General features: G+C 27.6%; 1 protein-coding gene across 3 annotated transcripts in view; it reads left to right on the top strand.

The window, feature by feature from the left end:
- The window catches only part of LOC107168580 (nucleolysin TIAR), a 392,636-nt gene that overhangs the window by 179,679 nt on the left and 185,651 nt on the right, over nucleotides 1-27,306 (top strand). For 2 of the 3 annotated variants that reach the window (XM_089218763.1, XM_089218764.1), the window contains exon 2: nucleotides 13,395-13,452. In XM_089218763.1, the coding sequence (XP_089074889.1) occupies nucleotides 13,395-13,452 (58 nt within the window). The remainder of the gene's footprint in view (nucleotides 1-13,394; nucleotides 13,453-27,306) is intronic. The other variant, XM_089218762.1, reaches the window with a different exon arrangement.

Genomic DNA, 27,306 nt, shown 5'->3' with positions numbered 1-27,306 from the left:
ATTAGACCTATAGGCAGAGGATAAGCTAAGTTAAAAAGTGATAGGTCTAATCCCAAAAGGTGCCCAAACAGGCGTTATGAGATTTCCGATAGAAGTTTTTGTTTATTTATAAATGGCTGCTATTAGTGATGGTTGCTATTATTGAGGGTTGATATAAGTGCGAAAGAAATTATTATCCTTAAATTATTTTTTATTATTTTTTATTATTTGTTTCCATAGCACGTGCGTCTATGGCGTTACAAGTTTTTATTGATATTTTGTAATTGTTGTATCTTTTTTATTATAATAACGCCATTTCTATGCAGTTATGCCTCTCAAAAAAGATTTTTGAATACGATGAATTTTATTATGATAAATAAAAGATGCCAAGATCTAGTTTCCATGGAAAATTATACATTATTTTAAATATATTATATATATATATATATATATATATATAAATATATAAATAAAAATAGATTTCTCTCGCCTATCCTTTATGCATTCCTAACCAACTGGACTGATTGCAGCGAAATTTTTTACAGATATATTTTAGACCTATGGGCAAAATATATCCTAAATTAAAAAGTGATTGGCCCGAATATTATTCAATCAAATATTTAAATTGTCAGACTTTTCTCGATAAAATGAATATAATTACATAATCATAAATTAAATTGAATATCGTTGTAAGATTACTACTTAGTATATTTAAACCATTTTCTATCTATATAAATAAAATAATACTGCTAACAAAATCACAGGAAACAAATTTAACACACAGTTTGAAACATATAAAATATATTATTTTTAACAGGCTCAGAAGTGCGTGGATTCAGCTAGTAATTTATAAAAATAAAATTAACTGTATTGTATTGTCAATGGTAAATAATTGAATACAATTCAATCACCATAAATAAATTATTAATATAGTTCAGATGGAAGGATTTGCATAAATTTAATAGCAAATTGAAAAATAAATATTTAAAAAAAAAAAAGAGTAATACAGTCTCCTGGTAGTTCTTTTTCGCTACCTAACACTAAAAAAAACTTTTTTTAAATAATATCAGATATTATGTTATTACCTAAATCAAAACAAATATTGTTCTAAAACTATTACCATAATAAGAAATTACAATAAACTCGAGGGTTCTCTTTTGAAATGATTTTTTTTTTTTTTGTAAAAACATAAAGAGTAGCTTTATAAATGGCATGAATAAATTATTATTATGCCAAATAAAAAAAAAAAAACAAGTTGAAATATTTTAATGTATACAACATATTTTTTGTTTGCTCGTGCGGTTCATGAATTCGTTTAAAACTAAATATTTAGTTAAGTTGATGGTATTTCGTAAAAGTTAACTTGATTGATGAATTGGAAAGTGTTCAAAAAAAAAAGTTTCCGACGCTTAATGGGGCATAAGATACATAACGTGACTCATAGCGTGGAGTGCATCGCTTAGCGTATTGCTACCGAAATCGAGCATTGAAATGTTGAGTAAAAGAAGAGTATTACATTTTTAGTTTTTAAGCAATAAATGGCAATTTAAACAGTCTTTAAAGTAGATAAATGTAAGTGCGTTTTTTTTTGTTATGTTTCAATAATACTGTAGAACTGATATTTTAGTAATGAAAAATATATTTTTTTAATTCATATTTTTTCTTCGTTTTAAGTTTTAACTGACGAAAATTAGTACAATTCCCTAAAGTTGTATTTAATTTGATTAAACTAAATAATTTAATATTTTAAACACTTCTAAATTTTTGTGAATTCTGAAAATTTCTATAAGGCGTGAAAAAAACAATATTAACTATGATGGTTAGGTTAGTAGTCCGGTATTTTGGATAACCGATTTTCTTTATATGTGTTACCAGGTGTTTGTATTCGCTTTATAAATTGTTAATGAGATAAGATATTATAGCAGTGTTTTAATATTATTTATCATATTATTATAAACTTACGGCGAATTCAAATAAATAATAAATAATTTAAATTCGTTGTGCATGTAAGTTCACATATTTTAAAATAAATGATGATGACTTTAAAATATTTATGTATTAGTTGTTCTACCTAATGTTTTCTCGCATACAATTCATATTTAAACGAGATTCATCATGTTTCTCAAAGTACCTACTTTCACATATTTTGTCATACATGAAACGTATTTGTTATAATGGATCAAACATTCAAGCATATTATATCAAAGGCAAACAATTTGCCTTTTTGGAACATAACAGTATAGTACTTAAATTATTTTCTTTTACAGATACATTTCAATTTTTAAACCAACACTTTGTTTCTTCCATGAACAATTTATAACTAACTAAATTTAATTGACATTCACAGTAAATATTAAAATCAAAATACGTTTTTTATATTTTTTATATTTTATGAGAATAAAATTGTATGTTCTACATACAATATTACTATTTGTTCAACACGTTTATTACTAATTATAACAGTACGACAATTGTGAATTTATTTTAGTGTGTACGACCAGTATAATAATTACTATGGTATTATATCATGACTTAGATTATCAAAATTCACTAGTAATCGAAGTTATGTAGTAGCAGGAATACATAAATTGGCCTAAAAGTAGTTATGATTATAATAGTATAAGGAATAGTAGTAGTATCAGTAGCCGTGGTAGTAAGAGGATGAGTGATACTAAGGCAGTGGTGGTAGTTTTTGTGTAAGTCATCTTCATCGTCGTCATAGCTACTACTATAGAGCAACCATGTGTTTTTGAAAGACCCAGACAATTAAATTTTCATTTATCTTCCCCTTATGTATTCCCTGCGATGGCTAAGACTTCTTGTGGTCCCCTCCCCCTCCCCCTTCACCTAGTAAGGAAACATTCGTTGCCATTCTAATGCACTCAAAGTTTCGTTTCGTGACGGCTAGACACGTAGAGAAGAAGATGTTAATCGAAAAACCCAAAACCCTCGTGTCACAACTATTTTGCAATAAATGTAAGAAACGTGGTCTGGTAAAGATTATAATATATCAAAACCTTTACATCCGGAGTATATGGTTTTCGGTGGAATATAATCCCTTAAAAAAGATCCATCGTGCAAGTTTTAGATTATCGAACAGCCATCGCCATGTAAGACATTCATCGTATTAAATATAAAAATCAGTGCAATGATGCAGGTGACCACAGCATACAAAGACTTATCATCAAATTTGGATCAAACCGTGTAGATTCCGAATCATATATATTATATATCATTACTATTTGAAAAATAACAATTTTTATATAATGGAATTATTTTTTTTTACTTCTACTAGGAAATACGTTTGTATAATTAATTTGACAGTGTCTATAAACTATTTTTAGTTGTAAATTTCATACAATTTGTATTACATTTTGAAGGGAAATCTACAACCGTTTTTTTTTACACATTTTAGATATTAATAATTTGCTATATGTATATTATTATACCTATACCAACTCAATGGCGCAATTAGAAAATAGTACTTGTCATTTTTGATAGTTTTTTTTTTTTGTCGAGAGTTTCCAGGAACGTGAATATTTTCGCACCAATTCTAATCCTATTTCGATGGCATAAAAGTTATTCTATAATATAAATATTTTAGATGGTTGGAATATAAATTGAAACCTAACCATATAAAGTAAAGTTAGTTAGTATTTTTATTTTGTCAATTTGAGAATATCGTAAATAATAAAATGTGGGGTGACCTTGGATGATCTAGATGAAACTCTTGGAAGCCAAAAATATTGTACAACTGTTTGTACTAACCAAGTATAAAAGTTATTAAGTTTATCACAATAAAATTGGATAAAAAAATAATTGTTAAATAATTGATCAGTTACTAGTTTCCTATTAACTCTGATATTAAAAACATGGACACTTTTCGGTTTAATGAGAAACAATGGTATTTAGCTATGTTACGTTCTAGTGCATTCAATTTGTTTTAAACACGATACGTTCTAGTGTGATGTATAGTACAGTCTTATATAGTTACACAAAGGATATTCACTTAAAATAAATATTGCATTACATTTACAAGATGAAATGTAACATATGAAAATCTTGAGTTTTAAGAGCTAGGTAGTAATGTTCTTATTCAAGGTAAAATTACAATATTAAGTATTTTTTGTTAGCCTAATATCCTAACCTTAAGTGCCTCCAATGGGTAGCTACTTATTTCATGACACTCAAGGCATGTCACTTCCATCACATACGCTTATTGTAAAATAATATTTACAGATTGTGTACCTATATAATAAGCTATGATAAAAAAAAAGTATTGTTTGTTAATTATTTATAAGTAAATGATAAATTAAATAATTAAAATATTAAAATCTTTGTTCTAGTTAAAGTAGTCTTGTACTTGACATAATTGTTATTATTATTTCCATATAATAATAACAAGAATTTTATATTGTTAAAAAAAAATATGTTATTTTATTTATTAACAAAGGTAACAATTAACTGTTAAATTTGTTTAACGTAATTGTATTTTATTTTTGCATTCTACCTCGCATTTTTTAATTTTTTAGATATATATATATATATATATATTATTCAATCTTCTCTCACAAAAACGAAAAAAATGTTTAATAATGTTCATTCTTACGTAATACGTAACACAATCAAATGTTATTAAATATTTTTCTGTTTTAGTAAAATTTAGATAAATGTTAAGTCATTCGGAATGTCTTGAGTGTAATTAATGTTATTACGGGAGAAAAAGAGAGAAAGAGAGAGAGAGTGAGAGAGATAAATAGAGAGCATTAAGTCAGGATGATATTATTACCCATCATTACCCAAATTATAATGACAATACTAATAATAATAACAATGATCGGTGAGGGAGATGTGCATGAATGACAATAACAACTATCGAAGTACATCATCTACACTTCGGAGTGTGGACGACGACTTTTGAGAAATCGTCCGTTGCATAAGTAAAACGAGAAACGGATACGGGTAAACACTCGTGAGGCTCTTGAAAAACACTCGTTTCGATCCAACCACCCCTTCACACTCAAAGCAAACGTCCTCTTTACAAAAAATAGTGTGATGTATATTTATTATACACAGAAAGCATTGTATATTATAAGCTACATAAATACCAAATGTAGACGGATGATAATAATATGCAATATGAACTATTAACTTCTCAAATATGGTATAAGAATAAAAATGATTAATATCTGCGTGCGCATACCTTTTGTATTTTTTTTCTGCACACCGGCAATGGAAGTTTGACCAAAATGTATTTTATGTACGTAGTTATTTACTACGAGACTGTTCGAAGGCGAAGAGAAGTCTCAATGTCTCATTTCAATAAATATTTAATTAGTGTGTTTGTTTCTGGTCATCAATATTTTGCAGTTTTAAATAATCCAACATGATACATCACAGTACTATTTATAATGATTGCATTGTTGATTGAGTTGATTTTTATGAATTCAACAGATTTTTTAATTTAGTTATACATATTATATTGCAGGCCAAATATTATAAACAATTTTTGAATGAGATATATACCACTATACAAGCAGTTATTTTATATTAAATTTTGCATAGTATGTTTAGGTAAATTTGTTAGGTATAAGTGCATCCTTTTTGTTTAAGATAGTTTTTTATCGTCATTTTTCTTAAATTTTTAATTTCATTATTTCAAATACCGTTTAAAAAGTTTTTTATATTTTTTCTTTGATTTACGACATTCATATGCACATGTAAACATTACATATACAGTTATAAATTACCTATTTTTAAGACATAGGAACTCTTATTTCTGAGGAAAATACCATTGTATGGAGGGTATATGGGTGGAGTCAAAACACTCGTGAATGAGTAAATATACAAATCATTATTTGTTTTAATACCGAATCTATTAAAAATGTATAATATTTTTACCTAACGAATATTGACAGTTTTTCAATTTTTTAATGTCGTATTTGATAGTACATTGATATTTTTAGTCTTTAAGGACATATTTGTATTTATTATGAGAATTTTTAAGATCAGACTTATAAATATCCAAATAAAACCCTTGTAATGATAATGTACATTCACCGCAATAAATGACTAGGTATCTATTTGTAAATTTATTTCAGTTATCTACGAGTACATACTACATTACTTATTGACATACTATATTTTAAATTTATAATTCAAAATATTATACTATTTGTTCGAAAAGCCGAAGTATAAAATATCGAATATTGAATCAAATGATAATTTTATGAGTAAATCATTTAATGCTTTAAATAAAAAGTGCAATGCACAAACATTTCAGTGCGTGTGTGACATTATTGTTATCTATAATAAAGTACACAATAATGATGAAAAATCTCACCAAATAACTTAAAATTATTCACCATTGATATTACGATACATATAAGTTAATATTTTTAGAAAAGTACAATGCATCGGGATATAAAATGGAAAATAGCGAATGAAATTTAAAAGAGGTAAAAACTTTAAGAACGTATTTTAACAAAACTGTTCAAATGTGATTTCGTAATTTTGAAAGAAAAACAATATCTCAGAAAAAAAACCTTAAGAGAAAAGATGTATAAAAGAAAAAACTCTGTATAAATAATATTTTATTTACCGTTTAAAATGTGTGAAATTGTTATATTTTGTATTCGACGAGAACGATAAAACACAAAAACCTACAGAGAAATAAGTTTTCAGACCGATCAATCGCCATGGTATAATACTATTATCGAACTGTAAACAATTTAATGTCAAAACCACATAACACAAACTTTAGAAATATAATGCATTATGATTGTATACGCAACACGGTGCACAAAGTTGTTTTTGAAGAAGTTATAATGTTGACAATACCCTCCATACATTTAATACTCTTGTTGTCCGTTTTAATTATTCATTATTAAATATCAATGTGAAACGTGGGTCTATTATGAATAGGTAGTGCTTTCAAAACAAAACAATTACTTACAATTTATAACTACTGGATTATTATAGAATTTTATGTTTGATATTAATTATCGCAATTGTACAGACCATCTGTGGATATCTACATAGGTAACAACTATTTTTGTTAACGAATAAATATTTACAATCATAGCGTTACTATTATTATAATTATTTATTGTATCGTTAGACAACTATCTCAGGACAAAGTCATCTCTAGTTGTTTAGTTTTCATAATTAGCGACAATCTCACACACACACACACACACACACACACACACACACACACACACACACACACATACGAAACCTCACAGACGCAACACTCAGACCCGAGATGAACGCCACATCAATAATTCAAATATTTTTAAAAAATACCAAATTTTAAAATAAAATAAAAATATAAAAATATTAGCTATAAATTTAGTGCGGAGGATCTTATGCTCGTAACGCATATTTATTATCTTAAATATTCATTAAAATCAGATACAAAAATTGATTTTTTTAGTGGATCTTTTTGATGTTTGACTTCGTTACCTTGAATTATGAACTTATTTATAATTACTTGGAGAATCTCGTCATTTGCTATATATATTCATATAATTTTTACTATCACTACGGAATCCGTACAATGGATATTATGCTAAGTTATAAGACAGAGACGTCTTACATAATATTACAGTGTCCTTAATATTTTAAACCAATATTTAAAATAGTACATCGATAAGAGTTATCACTTGGTAACGTACACAGGTACTATACATTCAGGTTACGACTGCGATTGTTGTAAGAATAATGCGTCCATAAAAATATAGAGTTTTCCTTATATTGGAGCATGGATAAATAAACATATATTATCGCAAATCTGTGTTACGGCATACTACCTTTGACTCGTCTGTCAAGCAGTTCTCATTTTCTGTTATATACTGTTAACATGGTCACCAGTGAAATGTGAAAAAACTACGAGCGAATATTAGGATATATACTAACCGGACAAAAACTTTTTTTTTGTAACCATCGCCATTTTTATTTTAGCCATGCTATAGGCAGTGTTGGGATATATTAAATCAGTACATTTTGCTCTAAATAAAGATAAAGATAATAGATAACTAAATAACAATTTATCTAGATATAGAGATAAAAGATAAATCATTTTTTATCTTGATTTGTTTTTAAATATATTTAAAACTAACTTTTTATAGAACATCTTACTACTAGGTATTTAAATATGATTCAAAGTTTCAAACAGTTTCAGGCAATAAGTTTGGATGAAAGTTTGTAATATACATAATTATTAGAGAAAATCACAAGTCAATAATGCATATTTTATGAAATAAAATATTTAATAATTTAAATGTTATAATATTAAATAAAAGAACACTTTGTATAACATTAAATACCTATAATCATTGTAAAATATCAATTTATAATGATTAAGTGAAAGTCTGTAGATAAATATAAAGCTTTTAAAAATAATATATTAATACAATTCCTCATATTATACTGATTTTAGTATTAATATTTATTTAACTGACCTAAAATTACGATTTATTATCTGATTTCCTAAATGTTTATCATTAGTATCTGATATTTTTATAGTAATTATTTGTATGGCCCTAAAATATTGAAATGTGTTCTTATCGTGTTCATAAAGTTGTTCAATAATATTTTAGTACAATTAACTTTAAGCCAACAGATATTTTTGAGAAATTGAAACTAACATCTGCACAAACACAAGAGTCGTATAATATAATATATACATATTATATGTATATGTATAATACACATTAAATTCTCAAAAAAGTAGCGCAGTTTTTTTTTTAAACTTTGGGAAATAACTTTTTGCTATGAAAATAATAATTTAGCATAAAATATTTACAGAAGGTTGTTATTTTTAATCATTAATTATTATAAATTCTTAATTCATTCATTTTTTCGCTGAACTCAGCAACGTAATTTTTCGCAAAGTTTGATGTTATTGAGATATAATATTTATTTTTTGTTATCATAATTAAATTGTAAATTCCCATTAGTTTGTTATTGACAATATTATAAAACGCTCTACATTCAAAATTAAAATATTTCTTTAAACACATAACCTCTAATTATTATTATAATAGGTAATAAAGTCTAAGAAAACGGCGATGAGATACCTATGCGTTTTTAACATTAACTACTTTAAACAAATATATCATAATAATAATAATATTTTTATGTCTGACATAACTATATAATAATATGTAATATATGTAAACGTCTAGTATATTCACTGTACCACCCCTTCCAATATCGTTCATTAATAAATTATTTATTAAATTTTTATTTTTAGAATTTTTCATGTACCTTTATTTAAAAACCATAATGTATGTTTTGATTACTGAGATTTAAATTTAAATTTCAAAAAAAGTCCAGTGACGATACAAATTATTATTATCTATGAATATTATAACTATACAATTTATAATGTACACCTAAACAAACCCAAAAATTCACCTATTCATTTTGCTTTGTGATTTTTTTATAAATATGGACATTTTTATGGACAACGGAAGAAATAATAATTATTATAAATCAATCACACAATTTTTATTTTATGAATTCGCCATTTCTAAAATCTGAACAACAAAATAACAAAATGCATTGTATGTGCACGGTTGCAAGAAGTGTACCGTTAAATATTTTATCTATTCGATTGAAGGTTGTAAATATTTACGTTCCAAAATCAAACATCAGACGTCTATTCATCTTAAATCTCTTATCCAGTCACTGACTACATATAAAGCACTTATCGATATCAACAGACGTGTATGAGTATTAAGGTTTAGGATTAACGATGCTGACGTGAACTACAAGTTCTTGTGATAAAACATATCCAAATTAAAAAATTATTATTCTTATTATTTACATATTGTCATCGTTATTATAATTATTTCTATCGACGTCTTTTAGATTGTCATAATTTATTCTCATGTTGCTTGGTAACCACAGTTTTGGAATAAGCACCTTTATAATTTATAACATCTATGGTTAATTAATCCTTATTAATTTATTACATTATTAAGTCAGTATGTAGTTACAAGTTACAACAGTATAAATGCATTATTAAATAATCGAATGGAAGTGTGTCGTGAATAAGTGTGTGTATATGATCACAAGACAATTGAAAATGAGTTTTAAAGACGCTTCAGAATTTTCATTTAAATTACGTTCCTGGACATGATGTGTATAGTATATTTTATATTCAATATAATATAAAGCATATAAATGCTTGTCTGATTAAACTTTGAAAATATTATACTGAAAAAGTCATATTAATCTAAATATTTTCTTTTTGCAATACAATTAATTTGTATAGAGGTAATTATAATAGTTAATATTCTCTCGGTAGTATAATAGTATTCACAGTATTGCTATTTTATCACAACAAAAATAATGTAAAGAAAACATATTTTTTTCCATGGAAATTTACTACTTACATAACTAATTGAGATATATATTTGATTCACTAATACCCAAATGGAATTTATTAATTTAACTCATTGACAGGAGGTGTACACAAACGATAAGTTTGTTTTTGTATTGAGTACACTCAATATTTTACGCGTAGAGCATTATACACTATAATACGAATATTTCAAATTATTTCAAATATTTTAAAATCCATTTCATAATTGGATAAATGACCTAAGACTACATATTACATGTATTATATAATTTTTTTTTATTTTAATCAGGGTGTATCGTTAATTATAAATTTATAACGGTAGGTAGTTTAAATTTGAACTTTTTATAATTCCTAGTAAGCTTTTGTGTATAAAAAACCTCAACAGACGTTCAAAATTATTATTATTTTTACGAAACCATGCATAAAAAGGACGTTATTATATATTTAATAAACCTACATTGGTTTCAACCTTAAGGTTATTAAATTAATTGAGTTTTACCATAATATTGCATCGCATTGACACTGTAATTACAATTTAATATTAAATTATCTCGTTTGCCTAAGCAAATATTTGAATACGACAAACAAAAGGTAGGGTTGTTAGAAATATTTTTAATAAAGTATTACGTAATTACTACTACCTGGATACTTCTTTAGGTATATTATTTACAGTATATTGAGAATGTAAAAAAATATTAATGAGGCAAGTGACTGATCGTGTTTATTTCCAATTGCACGAATTAAACAAAATATCACGTCAGAAGTGATTAAAATCTTTATTTAGTGCGATCATATAAAAAAAACTTCAAAACAATAGCATTTTATCAATTTTTTTGTCCGTCTATTAAACAAAGTAGGCATCTTTTTGAAACGATAGTTATTGTTGGTAAAAACTACCCTGTTTAATACAACATTAAAAAAAAAAAAACAATAAAAAAAATGTAATACACCTTCTAATTTCAATCGACGTCAAAACATCGCAATCACCCAAAACAGAATCGGCCACTCCTCCCTTACCCACTCAAATTTAATTAGAAAACATCCCCAACCAATATGTAAACCTTGCCAAATACCGTTAACTATCAAACACATAGTGGAGGAATGCTCACAATATTCTTCAACCCCCACCAACCTCAACATGCCACCTACCATAGAAAAAACATTGGGTGAAAGTCATACTACAAAAATAATGGAATTTATAAGTACCATTAATATTATCAAAAAATTGTAACCTTGTAATCCAATAAATGTAATTTTTATATACAATATAAAAGACTAATCTTAAGAAAATATCATATAAAAACCAATGTCAGGCTAATAACCTAAGTCGTTAAAGCCATATTTCTTTAAATAAAAAAAAAAAAATACGACATTCAACTGTAAAAATATTGTTTTCTTTTTATATGTATGGGTTTTAGATTCCGAGAGTAGAAATTATTGTTTGGTCTGCAGTGTGTGTGTGTGTTTTTTTTTTTTTTTTGATTCGTTTACTTTTGTGTTTGTTATCATGTTTTGGAAAACAGAAAATACTTCAATATTAAACTTTCTAGTTGGTTACTAGTATAAAATTTAATCTATTTGGTACTTAAAGGTTTTCAAAGACATAACATTTTTAAACTGCTAAACAGCTTGTTATCAATCATTGTGAACAATTAACAAACTAATTTTGAATACAATCGGGCATTATATTATAATATTATAATTATAATACTAAACATTGAATTACAACAATATTGACTTTTTATAAGCTACAATAAATTTAAACGTCCATAAAACATTGAAATCATTATTCTCTAGATATTTCAAAATGTTATTCACAAAATATTTAGAATTATTTTTGAGACATTTATATAGGTACAACGCATTGCAATGTTTAATTTAATTGGTATTTTTTATCTATATTTATGATAAAAATATGTTATATATATGTATATATATATAAAACCATTATAATTATTTGTAATGAATTCGTTTTGGCTGAATTATGCAGTAAAACTTTCTATCCAAACATTATTATACATTAATAGTTTTATATTATTTTTTTGGTATGTATGTAATTAATGTATGTAACACGGCGTTCTGTATCGTCAATTTCATTACAAGCACACCGATCATAAATATTATTTTAGTAAACGTTTATAACTTTACAGTAAAATATAAAATTATATTAACATTATGTTTTCCAAATGAGAATACTATATCAATTTATTTTATAAAGTTAATTATTTTTAATTTATTAAATCGTTATAATGATTATAATCATACAATATTATGAAATGCAAATAATGTGAATTGTGTTATATTGCATTTTCTTGTATAAGTATGAAAATACTTAGTTTGAAGTTTGAAGTACTTAATATTTTATTCTAAAACAAGTTGTGATTGTTTGAGTGGCAATGTAAGTGTGTTGTGTTACTGTAGCAGTTTAGCACCTACAAAAATTGATGTATAGTTGCACATTTTATTTTAATCATTATTTTAATTTTTATTATCATCATATTTTATTCAATATTTTATAATAATATATTCATTTCTCGAAAAACCATAATATGATGATTCTAATTATTTTCTGTTAAAATTAAACGTAATATTATATTAAATACGTCTCTGAGACATGTCTATGTCAAAATATTAAATACAGCCGTCAAATTTTCTGAGATATATAAATATGATAATATTATATAGTACTCTGTATAAAAAGTTGTATATCCGCCATCCGGGAACACAGCTAATGACCCGTCTTCAGCCAAAAGTGCAAATAGTTTTTGAGTGATTACACGTATGGCGTTTCAAAAAGATTTTAATATTTTCTCGTGATATTTATAACTATTTATTTTTATAATTACGAAACACCTTTTAAATAAAAATAGTTTATCACTTCGCAAATGTTATGATGTAATAATTATAATTATAATTTTCGTATACCGTCGTATTGATGAATGTTTGAAATTTAAATGAAAAATACCTATATGGGTTTGATATAAGGGCTTGTTATAACATTACAAAATTCAAAAATGTATTAATATTTTATGTGTTACAGGAAATGAAACTGAACTGGGTATCTTCTCCGGGACCTCAGCTGAAAGCCGACACAAGTAGTAAGTATATAATATAAATACCGTACTAGCAAAGTATTAATATAGGTATTTTATTGTTACACGATGATGTATATTATTATTATATTTCATTAATACTGTGTGCAAGTTTCAAATTAACAATACAAAATAATTAATTTGGAATATTGGATGGAAAAATAATATCATATAAATTACAATATGACGTCTATAAAGGTATAAAACTACCTTCTAATATGGTGTTATAAAGTCTTTATTTTTGATATTTCGCCACTTTTCTAGTCTCGTGATGGCCTCACACTGCAGTAAGTTATCTAGCTCTCTGATATACGATAGTCTCATTAAAGAAATTATCAGCCGATGAACTCAAAAATCTATCTTATAGATGGACAATGTGGTTGTTGGGTATAGAAAAATACAATATAGTCACGATTAGAGGGGAGGTATCAAGTCAGATTTTTGACTACACAGCAACTACGTAAATCGTGTGAAAAAGTCCACCGTAGTTTCTAATGCCACTGTAGTGCGTGTTAGGTTGATTTTTTTTATCCGATGTATAATTTAGTTTAAAAAAAAAAAAAAAAGTTATTAATTTTACTTATTAATTTGATATGGTGACACTATAAACGTACTATAATAACACGAAACGGAAGTACGCGATATACAATGCAATACGTCATATTATATTATTATGCTACTCTACGCTATATTATATAATATATATATCAGTATTATGTGTGACCTTTTAATGTAGGGCGATCAAGAGGAATATAATATTAGTGTAATATGACTGATATCAGGAAAGAAAAATTCCTGTATAACAAAAAGTCTAAATACGAAAATGTTTCAAACAGCCTGTGCATAGTCTAAATCAGCTTACCAGTTACAATAGAGAGTTTTACACTTCATTATACACACGACGTTATAATATTTTTTATCGTTGGATTATCATATTATAATATTTACATCACTTAAAAAAAAAAAAATCATAATTTTTATAATTTTTGTGAAATTTAAGATAGATCTTTTTTTTTTTAATAACACAACATTTATAAAGAACCATTGAAACATTTCATAGGATCTAATGAATGATCAGCTTACGTTTTTACTGTATTGAATTATAGGAACGTAAACAATTTTGTTCAGGTAAACGTATAAAGCTTCGTCGAATTAAATCATTGAGTCAAAAACAAATGGAACGTGCAAGAAGCGTCATTAAACGCAAAAAGAGCTACAGGAATAATAGATTCAATCTTGCGGTAGGGCACACCCGTCCAACGATATGGAAGTTGACCGAATTCGATAAGACATAATAATAGTGTTGATATAGCAAAAATAGAATTCAAAAAAATTGGGAAAAATCTAAAGCTAAACAAAATGTTAGCGAACATGAACAGCTTTTAAAGCAATTCTAGCAGAAAAATTTAACATCATAAAACCCATACAATAATACTAATAATAGAAACGAGTAAATATATATATAATAATAATATTAGGTAGGTAACTAATAATAATAGCAACTAAAATATGTATTTTTGTATAATTATATAAGTAACTTATAATAATAAAGAATAAGACATTTTTTTTAATGCCTTTTTTCCCGTTTACGAACATGATTCAGTTCAGTTTATAATCTTGGTTGCGTAATAATTATCGTTGGAATTTAAATTCGATGTTTATATTTTATACAAGTTCATAACAAATAATTTTTTAATTTTCCCTACAGTTAGGTGAAACATAGCATTATACGCACAAGAATTGTTAATAATATTATATTTTAAATTTAAACTTAACCCAAGTATACAGATATTGAAAGCATATTTTTAGATGCCACGACTGGAACGTAATAATATTTCAAAAGAGTTTCGTTTGACAAACAATGATATTGCAGTAAAATCGACTGCAATATATTGTTATCGATGTCCAAAGAAATATTTTATCTGTATATACTTTCCAAGGTAGACACTTTCTACAAGTATGGACGTTATTGTTTATCGCAAAAGTCTAGTATTTGTCGTATGTTGTAGACAGTCGTCACTGTAATATATACATAATATAGGTGGGAATATTTATATTTGTAAATTGTTAAAGCAGGTCAGGCCAATGAAGCAAGATGTGCTGAGACATCAATATATTTTACTATATAACACCGCGGTCGAGTCCAGTCCAGGAGCGACTGAGTGATTCGGCTAGCCCGTAGGTGTACGACGGATGTACGTGTGAAACGTCGATCGTAGTACAGGGTATATAGGCAATCTGAATTTGCCAAGAGAATTATTTATTTATGTTTGTTTTACATTTGAATAAAAGTGTTTCCGATCCAAAACGGGTTTTGAGTTTACATTTTTTTTAGTCATTCTTAAGTTCTTACCTTTCATAGGAGCAGCGCCGGGATATAAGTACTATGTGTCAATGAGGTCTTATTAAACTGAATAGTGCCAAGGTATATGTAATATTTGAGTCATTTCACTAGATATAGGAACGAACTAAGAATCGACAAGCGCATACTATCGTACCTCAAAGTTAACAGTGCCATTATAATTAATTTTAGAGAGTTTCATTAGCTAGAGATTACGAGGGTAAGGTGTATTATAGTTGTTTTACCTCGTATTATCCAATACTGGTGATACCACACATTGTTTTATAAAAACAAACTTCTGCCGATGTTGATTTATTATTATCTGAACCGAGAACACCGAGTGTTATGTAGGGAGGTCAAGTAAGGGTATATACCTGTTACTTGCAATCGATTTTCAACTCGACACATAATTTGTTATTTTTTTGACGTACATAATATACATATATTATTCCTATATCAATCAATCATTATGAATATTGATTGCATTTAACGCACTTGTTCTGCATAACGTTTTACTACAGAAACCGAAATCATTTGTGTATTAAAATTTAAAACATAAAAATATGTACAACGTTTATTGTTTAGCGCTTCTATATTGATTGATGCATGAAAATGTTCACCCCACTTGTACATATACGTTTAAGATCTAATTTTTAGTGTTTTATTTTTAATTTTTTCTAAATGTTTTAATTGTATTTGGACATAGGTACGAAAAAAAGCATTACCAAATGTAAAACTCTATAGGTACGATAGATAAAATATAACACTTTGTGTTCACACCTTTTTGAAATTAGAGTGTAATAATATGGTTTACATAATATAATGTATTCCGTATATGGGCTAAACTATAGTTTATAGACTTAAGATAATAAGACAATCAAATGTTTAAGAATGTCACAACCGCATCATGTGTTTTGCTTAATACTATTTTATATTAGGTATTGTAGACACATTTAAAAGTAATAAATTATATTTGAGAATTTTAATTTATTATTACGGCCAATCGAAAAATTGGGATTTTGAATTTATATACTGATATATTTGTTTTAATTTATATGTATACCTAACTGGTAATGAACTTTGATGTATTCAAATCATATTTTAGTAATATAAATATGCACATAATGTGCATTATTCAGTATCTACAACTGAATTGGTAGAATAATACATTCCGTATGTTTTCTTTTATTCTTGTAACTTTCTTTTGTGTGCTTAACGTGTCAAGTAAAAATATAACATGGAAACGCTATGTTGATATAATATTTATAACGGTATCACCTTTGTGACATATTTTATTTGTTTATCTTTGGATACGCATTTTTCTTAGAATATATATCATGCTTAGTGAATTTTTTTTATTTAAAATTTATTTTATTCTCGTGTAAATTTTGTATAATTTTTAAATATTTGTTGTATGTTAAGCGATCAAAAAAAAAAAAAAACCTAGTACTTTATTCGCACAGTAGACTATTATTCAGCTGTTTTATGTAACTAACTGAGTTTCTAAATAAATAATTCAGAAAAATGTTGCATTTATACAAAATTTTGATTTTTTACCATAACACAACCATTATAAAATAAGAAATTCTTATTTACCAATGATTTAAATTCTTGAATACATTTTAATATATAAATAATAATATATTACAGTACCTACATTACCTACCTAAAATTTTCTTTAAATTATTCTCATAGTATTCCATAATATTGTCATATTCAGTTTTCTTTGATGTTTTAATTTTATAAATGTAATTTAAATCATATATGGTTAAAAAAAAAAAAATCAACGTACATTTGTTTGTTTGACTTTGTTACACGCTTATTAAAACAATATAACACAATTGTTGTACTCTTGACATGAGATAAAAAAATAACACAAGTAGCACATATCACTCCTCAAATAATAGTTACTAAAGTGATTAAAAATAGACGTTGTTTCATGGTGAACAGTGCTACTTTCATTCCAACGTACTGATCTATATAACAGTAGGTGATACGGATTTTCAAAACAAGTATGCCCTTATCTTCTCGTTGTCTTCAGATACTGTGAACGTTTTCCAATCACATTTCGGCATACAATCATCAAAATTGAACCTCATACTACATTTTCACAATTTTCACTATTTTTTCACACCAATTCAACAGCGGATTACGCTTATTCGGATAAACAAATTGCAGAAGATGTTTTATGGATTCAAATAATACTCAGACGTTTAAATCTGTTCCCAATCACAAAATATCGTATCATAGGAATGATTAGTATTGGTGGAAAGAAAATTTATAAATTTAACTGTTAAATAATAAGCGATTATACGTAAAATATCAAATTGTAGACTTGTGCATGCGATGGAGAACATGACATTTTCTATTACAACCACAATTTCTACACAAACTAATGATAATTTACTACTCATAAAATATACCACGAACCGCAAATAGGTATCGTATTATCATCTATACTTCTCAAAAAACAGTGTGTTTCGAATCCCCTACACATAACATTATTATTAATTTCAACAATAATTCGTAAATGGCCTGGAATACGAGATTCGTATTTACGGTTGTTTTTATTATTATCATATTTTTTTTATCCATAGTTGGTTCAATGGAAAAAACTATATTTACTTATAGTTAGTTCGATGATTATATTTTAGTACAATAAAATACTATTTATACAATTTAATGTACATTGTTTTTTAAATACATTTAAACATTATAAATAATTGAATATAAATGTCATTCATTCACCAATAAATAAACAATCATACTGATAATTGCATATTTATCGATATTTTTTACTATTCCAATCATTCACGGAAATTCTAACTGAGTTGTAATAATTGTCAATCGCCCCACTAGATTCTCAACACTTGAATATTTTTTATAATATATAAAACTATCTACACTGAACGTCATCTTATTATAACGATATACTGCGTGCACTTATAATATACCCATAAATATGATAACGATATTGTAATGTCATCTTCGACGAGAAGAATCAAATATGAATAAATTGCTGTCCAATATTGTACTAATCAAAATTTTATGGCAATATGTCGCATCGGAACGGTTAATAATCGAAGATATTGATTATTCACGTGATGAAATCACCAAAATGCTCTGGCTGAAAACGTGAAGATGCGATAGGATCGAGAAGATTTGGCGGAAAGATCCAAACGACTGAGATGGAGATTCAAATTAAGGGGGAAGAGGATGGCTAATCCGGCGTTTATTATAATAAAGGACCCGTCGAACGAAACGCCAACTAGTCGTAAAGTAGACGCACAGTGTCGGCAAAATAATTATAATGCTAATATTATGTGTAAATGTGGTACAAACAAAATTACTATTCATCGGATTTGCGGAGGTCATCTCCGTTGTCGTAGTGGTCTCCGTAGTATAATATAGCTAGCCGGACGGTCATGTCGGCCACGTTACGATCATACATTATTTTGCTTCAAAGCAATGAATATGAATATTTTATTATTAAATTAAATAATGTACAACCACTGCATTATATTATATTATAATATTATTCAGTCCATCCACATTAATTTTGTGCTCCTGCCTCCTGTACTAAATGTTTTTAGTATAACTAAGAATTTCAATCAGATTTTCAAAAAATAGACAGTTTATTTCAACGGACTTCTTAAATAACCGTGTGCCTGTTGTCCAAGCTTAATAAGTGCAGCCCACCCCCTTTATGGGGCTGTTATTATACTATCAAATATGTCTTTTTTATTATTATTATTCATGATTAAACATCAATAACTCAGGATATTAGCTTAAAACGAAATAAATATTAGTTATATTATAATAATAAATAGATTGTTGATTAGATTGCGTTATTAAATAATTATTATAACGGGCAATACGATTTTGCCATTGCAGAGAATATTGTATAAAACGTCCGAAGCAAAAATATTATATTTGAAAGTGCGTTGTGCTACAATGTTGCTAGTTGGTACTAGCACACATTTCATGGTACAAAAGAATTTAAATACTAACGAATGTAAAAACTGCAAACCGAAAAATTTCATTCCAAGACATTTTTAATTCTTTTTTTATTTACCTACCCACCTTTACGTAGTATCGCGTTTAATATTTTTTTTTTACATTATATTTTATCATACAGTTAATTTCACTATCTCCCTAACCCATTTTCGTTCTGCCAGCAGATTTTCCATTTTCATTTGCATGTTTCGAATTTTTTAAATACTCACCGACCGCTTTTTATGTTCTACGATTAATTTCGGTGCACACATAATTACGGAGTTTTTCTGCAGGGTGCTAAGTTTTTATAAGGAATGCGAGTAAATGGTAAAATATTCAGGTATAACACATGGTAAAGTTAGTTTTTTCCACACGCGTAAGCGCGCGCGCGCGCGCGTGTGTGTGTATGTGTGTGTTTGTATGTTGTTTTTCACTCTTCTGTTATTCTATTACAATTTTCCGGTTGTCCCAGACCTCTCTGATAAACTTGAAGGGCTCTTTGTGCAGTAGGTACTTTTTAAATTAAAAATAAAGTAAAAACAAGGACTGTAGTTGTTACTGCATTGTGTTGTAATAATTGTTCTGGACAAAGTTATTAATAGTTGTTTTTTTTTTTTTTACTTTGAAACTGCATGAACACGATGCTTCAATCGTATTTTTATTTTTATTTTCTGTTACACTATTAGACTCATCGATTGGTTTTTTTTTTATGAATATAAACACTATATTATTGTATATTATTATACTGTTTCTATTTGCAACAGAGCATCGAGAACTATTCTTGAAAATAAAATATTCTTTTTTTACGATTCGTTCACCTAGTCAAACTCTAATACCGTCGAATATTAAGTAATGTCAAATAATAATATTTAATGGTATGAACGCTTCATAATATTATGTACACAACGTGATAAACAGCGAGTTACACACGACAATAATTACAATTTTAATGACATTGTTTGATACTTGTTTTAATTTAAAATTTTTTTTTATTTAATATTTCCATTTGATCTTAAGTGTGTTTAATTTTTTTGTATGCAAATATGATCAAATGACATTTTAAAATGAACCTTAAGAAAATTATGGAAACATGATGTGCTTATACCTGATAAATCATAAGTTGATATTTATTCACAAATTTTAAATAATCTTTTAAATTATATACGTCATATTCTCATAACCACAGATAAATTATTATTCACAACTTTTAATGAAACTACTTTGCATTACAATTATAATTTTGTCTACATTATTTCACTGTCAAAAGCTATTTAAAAATCTGTTAAATTATAAAAAAATTTAACGATATTTTTGTCACACAATGGTTATTTAATTAAATTTAATTCTTCATCAGGTTTTAAATGTTTACATGGATATGACTAACAGTTACTATACCTATAATCGTACCTGGTATAAGTTAATCTTGTGATTCTTGTGTTTTATTAAATATAATTATTAAGTTTATTAAGTTATTAATTTATTGTTATTGTGGTACATTAATTAATCATAGCATTTAGTCCTTTATTGTACAATCGTTTCCAACTACCCGTTGATTTATCATACACAGGGCTACTTATTATTTTACAAATTTTGTTTTCGAACGTCCTTAGCTTTATTTCAGTTTGCTTACTTTCCTCGCTTTCAACCATATGTGAAGTTTAGTTTTACTATCACTACGTAAAACCTAATTTGCTTTTTCAAGAGACTAATTTGGTTTTATAGAATTTAGCCTAATATATCAAAGTCGTATTTATCTTATTACTCTTAGTCACTCTTAGTTTTAAGATAATGTGATTTCAAAATTGTAAGATTTACATTGAATTTGATCAGGTAAGATATCTACGCCTATATCTATATTATGATGTGTGGGTTTTTTAAAAATCGGAAACAACTTCCTGTATCTGACTAGATAAATTAACAGTAACTTAGCTTTAGGCTGAAGTGCGTTATTTTATTGTTATAACGAATCAAATACAGTACCTATAACATTGTTCTAAAACTGAAAAAAACAATTTAAATAAAATTCAATAAACTATTAATTAATTAAATAATTAATCAAATAGTCTATAAGGATGATTATTAATTGTTATACATAAGTATATATGAAATTAATATTGATCACAAGTACACCAAACATATTATATGGATAAATCAATAACGCTATTAAAATAATCGCCAAGGGTTATATTATATCATTATTATTTTTTGTTATTACTACAACCTTAACACGAAATAAAATTATTATTACGCATTTATTTATTTCCGTCATAATTTTATACATTCAGTACAACACATATTGTTTATTAAATTTACGTTGTTTTCATTTTACCTACTAGATGATTAAATTGATATTCGTTTTTATCGCGTGACATAGTATTTCGTTTTTGTAAATAATAGTAATAATAGTGAAACTAAAAAAACTAAAACTAACAAAAAATCATCGAACAATGTATTCGTGTGTGCCTGAATTATAGAAATAAAATGAAATGAGCTGTACGCAACGGGTTTGCCAAAAACAATGGATTTCTAGGCGCACACATTGCGGCCAATCAAAACTGTGTAGTATCATAAAATCGAACGACATGTTTGAAAATAAAAAATATTTTATTATTTTAATTATTGAGAAGAAATAATATAGTAATAACATGACGAATACAATGCCTACTGTAAGCGGTAAAATTGGCGACGGACGGACATTGTGCAATGCAATGCCGCGTTATCGCTTGTCGGAAATTTTTATGGCAATGATTTTTTTTTTCGCAATGCGCTTTCGCTATTTGAGCCGAGTGATTGTGAGTTCGTTGTGCATGTTAAGGGGGGGGGGGGGTAATGCGTAATAATTTGGAGACGGAGAGCCGCCGAGGGGTGTGGAAATAATGTTGTGCGTGGTAGTTGGCCAAAGTCCGCCCATTCGGTGTACGGTGTGTTCACCACCCTTTTGCCCGCACTTGCCCACCGCCATTTGCAACCACTACGCAGGCTGTCTATACCAAACTTTACTCAAATTTTTGGCGCTACAGGAACGGTGGACGACGACAGTTGACTCCGGAAATCCGGAGGCGTATCCGGTGCGGAGCCGCTCTGCAGGTTGTGCATTCGATCACCTGGACCGAGAACAATGTCAGTGACGACCGATCCGACTATAACGGCTGTGGGCCAAAGTTTTGTCCGTCCCCCAACCTATCACACCAGTCGAGGAGTGTAATTTGCACACGACGACTTTTGCCATGCGATGAATTCGATGGAAAATATACCCTTCCCCTCATTCACCAACTCAGTGCCATTATTCTACTAAATATAATATATGTAAACTGTCGAACAATAGATGATTGTGTGTGTGTGTGTGTGAGCACGTTTAAGTATACCAATGACACGTCACATGCGTCTGTTCGCGTGTTTCGGAAAACTCGCAGTTTACCAGCTATTGCGACCCTGTGAGATTGTTTAGAAAACTTCTTCTAATAGGCACCCAACAAAACAGGTCGGCCATTAAAAATTGTTTTCGCTCACTTTCGTCGCTATCCGCATCGGCGTAACGTCGGTAAAAAAAAAGTTCTCACGGTGAAACAACGGCAGTTGATCGCAAAAGGCGAAAGAAAGTTTTAACTGGTAATGTCTGTACAACAAGTTCTTGACTCCGTTCAAACTCCACGTGGAGTCGTGGACTAGAGAAGGATTTTTTTCTTATACGAGACTTCACGCAAAACACTTTTTGAAAACGAGAAAAAAATTAAAAATTAATTAAAGTTGGTTATTCGACACGACTAGTTCATTTTTTGAATTTCTCCTTGTTTAACGATAAGACCAAATAATCGATCGAAATTACGACGTAGCTATTCAAACAAAAAGTCAAATACGTTGACTTGCTGTATAATATTTATCTTAATTCAACAAATAATTACTATTTTCAATACGTTTGAATACAAAATGAATTAAAATTTTTATACCCAAGAAGAGTCTGACCGTCAGTAACCGAGTAAATTATCCGATTCTCACTTTTCCGTACAATATATGTATTTATATATATTTTACACCTATTTTATCCACTTACGTACAACCTATAGAGATTATGATTTGACTATAATTGTTTATGTTTTCTAATTTTAACCCGATCACACAATGTCAAATCTCAGTTCACTTGTGAAGTCTTCACGTATTTTTCACGAACAAAATGTGATGTACAGGTATAACTTTTTACAGTTTCCGGAAAGAAAAAAACCATCTAATTAGTTCCACGACCTCAAAATGGCCAAAATCAACTCTCTCCCCTGGTTACATACATATTTTCTTTCGTTGGACATACGTAAGGAAAATTCGCGTCACGAGCAAGAAAGTCACGAACTCACAGCTTGTAAGTTTGTGGAATTTTTCAACGCATTTCAAACTCATAACTTGGGATTTCACGACAGAGTTATCGCGCACAAAAGGAGAATCGGGCACGTTGAACCGTTTACCTGACGAATATTTCAGGTGTGTGTACGCAACTTTTGTCAGCAAAAGTTTGGGGCCCATTACGTTTGAAAATTTAGCGAACATGACTATGGTGGTACAGTGGCAGTTACCAAGAGTTAAATTTGATTACAATTATCATTTATTGGTGTCTTCACGACAATGTTATCATCACGTGGACAGGAAATACGTATGTAATATTATATAATATGTGAGTTGTTATAACACCGATCAACAAATTGTTGATAATTTGTTTGTCATACGAAGAAAGAAGAAAAATATTGTTTTACTTAATATACTCATCCGCTGATGTATAAAACATATAAATGCAGAATTCGACAAACATTGACAATAACAAAATTAGTCTGATGTTCAAGTTTTCAGTTTATCTCAAAAAATCTCAATAAATTGTTAATAACTTTAAAAATAATCCGAGTAACATAAGATACTAAAAAAAAGTCAAAAATAAAATATTTTTGTGTTTTTTACATCACGTAATTAATTTATTTTATAATTATTAACCATAATGATTAAAAATGTTCTTTAATTATCCTTAATATTGGGAAATATTTTTATTTTTATGCTGGAAAAATAACTATTTAACTACATACCGATTAATATAATTTTACTGTAGCTACTTAGTTTCAATTATTGACATATTGAAAATCACTACATACCTAACGATTAATGCATAGAATAACAAACAATATTGTGTAGTAATAATTTACACACGAGTGCAACTTAAAACAATACTATTTGTTATAATTTTAATATTTAATTTTTCACAAATAATGACTTACTTGTGATTTAAATAAATTTGCATTCATATAAACCTTTAACGGTTTTAAACATATTAATTAATTTATTCATCGGCATGTAATCTAATGTTGATATCTATAACTTGGTAGCGTAATTTTGAAATTTGTGCATAATTTTATTTTTCCCAACAATGACTACGTTAACATTTTGATATACTCACTATTTTATAAAATAAATTTTAATGTATGGAATTTTGTGCAATGATTCATACATCTGTAATATAACTAAAGTCAATTTCAGTTTTAATTGCACAGTGTTATTGTATAGGTGTTTTCTGTATTGAATATTATTATTTAAATGTGCATCGTTCAGGTTGATATATCATCAATGATCAATACATTATTCATTTTTATGCAATATATTGTTATCATCATAAAAGTTGGATGTATTTAATGGTTTCATTAAATTTCACATAGGTACCTATTAATCCGTGTTCAAACTACATTTTTAACTATAATCTGATTATTATTTGTATTTAAATAATTTAAATACTTATATGTATTATAATATCTACTCATCTTTAAATCATAGTTTAGATAATTACATAAAAACAAATGTTTGTTTAAATGGCTTGAAAATAATTATATTATATTATATAAATATTTTTAAATTATTTTCAACACATTTTTTCAAGCTAAATAAATTTAAAAAAATATATATTTAACGTAGTTGTTTTATTTATTAATATTTTAAAATGTTATGTATTATATTTTGTAGAATAATAAATATTTATTTTGGTACAAAAGTCGAGTCTCCATGAAAATTAAAATTAAACTTCTTAAACTAATATTTTTTATACTTTTTAAAAGAAATTGCTGAAGTTATAATATATATAGTTTCCATAAGATACTGTTAAGTTTTTTGAAAATAAGTCGGTACCTAAATTGCTATTTTAAACCATTAACAAACTTGAAACAATAACGTTAGCTATTGTCTAGTTAAATGTCCATTCATTTCAATTATACTATCAAGATTATAAGTAAAACGACCCGATTAAAAAAATATATATCACAATAAATTGTTGTCTTAAATATTTTCACCTCAGAGACAACAGTGCTAAATTGCTGATGTAGATCATTCGACAGTGGGAACAATAGCGTCAGACAATATTTAACGTTGAGTCCTCCGGCAATTTTTATACATAGTAAAATAATGTTAAAGTTGAAAATTCCATTGTTTTAGGTATTGATGACAACCACTTAAAAATCAATCCTTTGCTAAATGTTTTATATATATATATCATAAAACCCAGGATCGTAGAATTATAAAATGAAAAAAAGGCCATAGCTGTAGTACCACCACTTGCACTAACAATAATAATATATTATATGGTATTATTATTATTATTATTGCTGTTATTAATGTACGTTAACGGTTTATTAGCATAATAATAATAAATTGCAGAAACTGTAAACGAAATAGTTTAATATGTGCAGACGTTGCTCGAGTATGTTTGAGACGTACGAAATAAATGTGGCCGTGTACGTAAATGGTATAATATGCGAACAACGTATTTAGAACTAACGCGCACGAATCGCAATGCATCATAACAGTATCTCGTTCAGGTTTCTGGAAATAAAACAATTGCTACCTACCTAATTGTTACATATTTTTTTTTATATATATAGGGAAAAACGCACACTCGTTGCCTGAAATCACGCGCATGATAATAAAAAAACAATTACAATGTAATAGTGTAATAATAATATACGTATCTTTTTTCATACGATCTGACGTATCTGTTGTTTTGAGTGTAATAATGTGAAAACGATGATGATGACAAGTGTAATATTAAGCGGCGGCGGAGTATCGAATTTGCAGCGAGTTGGATTGGTTTAAAGGATGTACGTGAAATTTGTTATGTTTCTGATCTCTATTACACAAGCTCTCCGTCTTACCGACTGGCTGACTCGTGTGTCCCCGCATTTTAACTCTCTCTCTTTCTCTCTCTCTCTTTCTGTCTATTACCGTACTATGGTTTGCGCACTATTATAAGTGTTACCTAGAGGACAGCCCGAGTTTCAGATAACAAAATGTAATTTTAGATAATCATCAAAGACGGCGCTTTTAAGAGGCAATTTAAGCGCACAACAACCACCTCCGCCACTTACAGTGCATATAAAAATAAAACCGAACAGGATGGAAACGCATAAGACGAAAAATAAGAAACTACCGTAGGCTGAGTGAACTAATTATTTTACAACGTTGTCGTTCCATAGAAAACAACATTATTATTTTTAACAGTACACATACTC

The sequence above is a fragment of the Diuraphis noxia genome, unplaced genomic scaffold (assembly GCF_037042655.1).
Source record: "Diuraphis noxia isolate RWA-SAM2 unplaced genomic scaffold, SU_Dnox_SAM2 contig0002, whole genome shotgun sequence".
In the NCBI taxonomy this organism is placed as follows: Eukaryota; Metazoa; Arthropoda; class Insecta; order Hemiptera; family Aphididae; genus Diuraphis; species Diuraphis noxia.
This window is presented reverse-complemented; position numbering and strand designations above follow the sequence as displayed.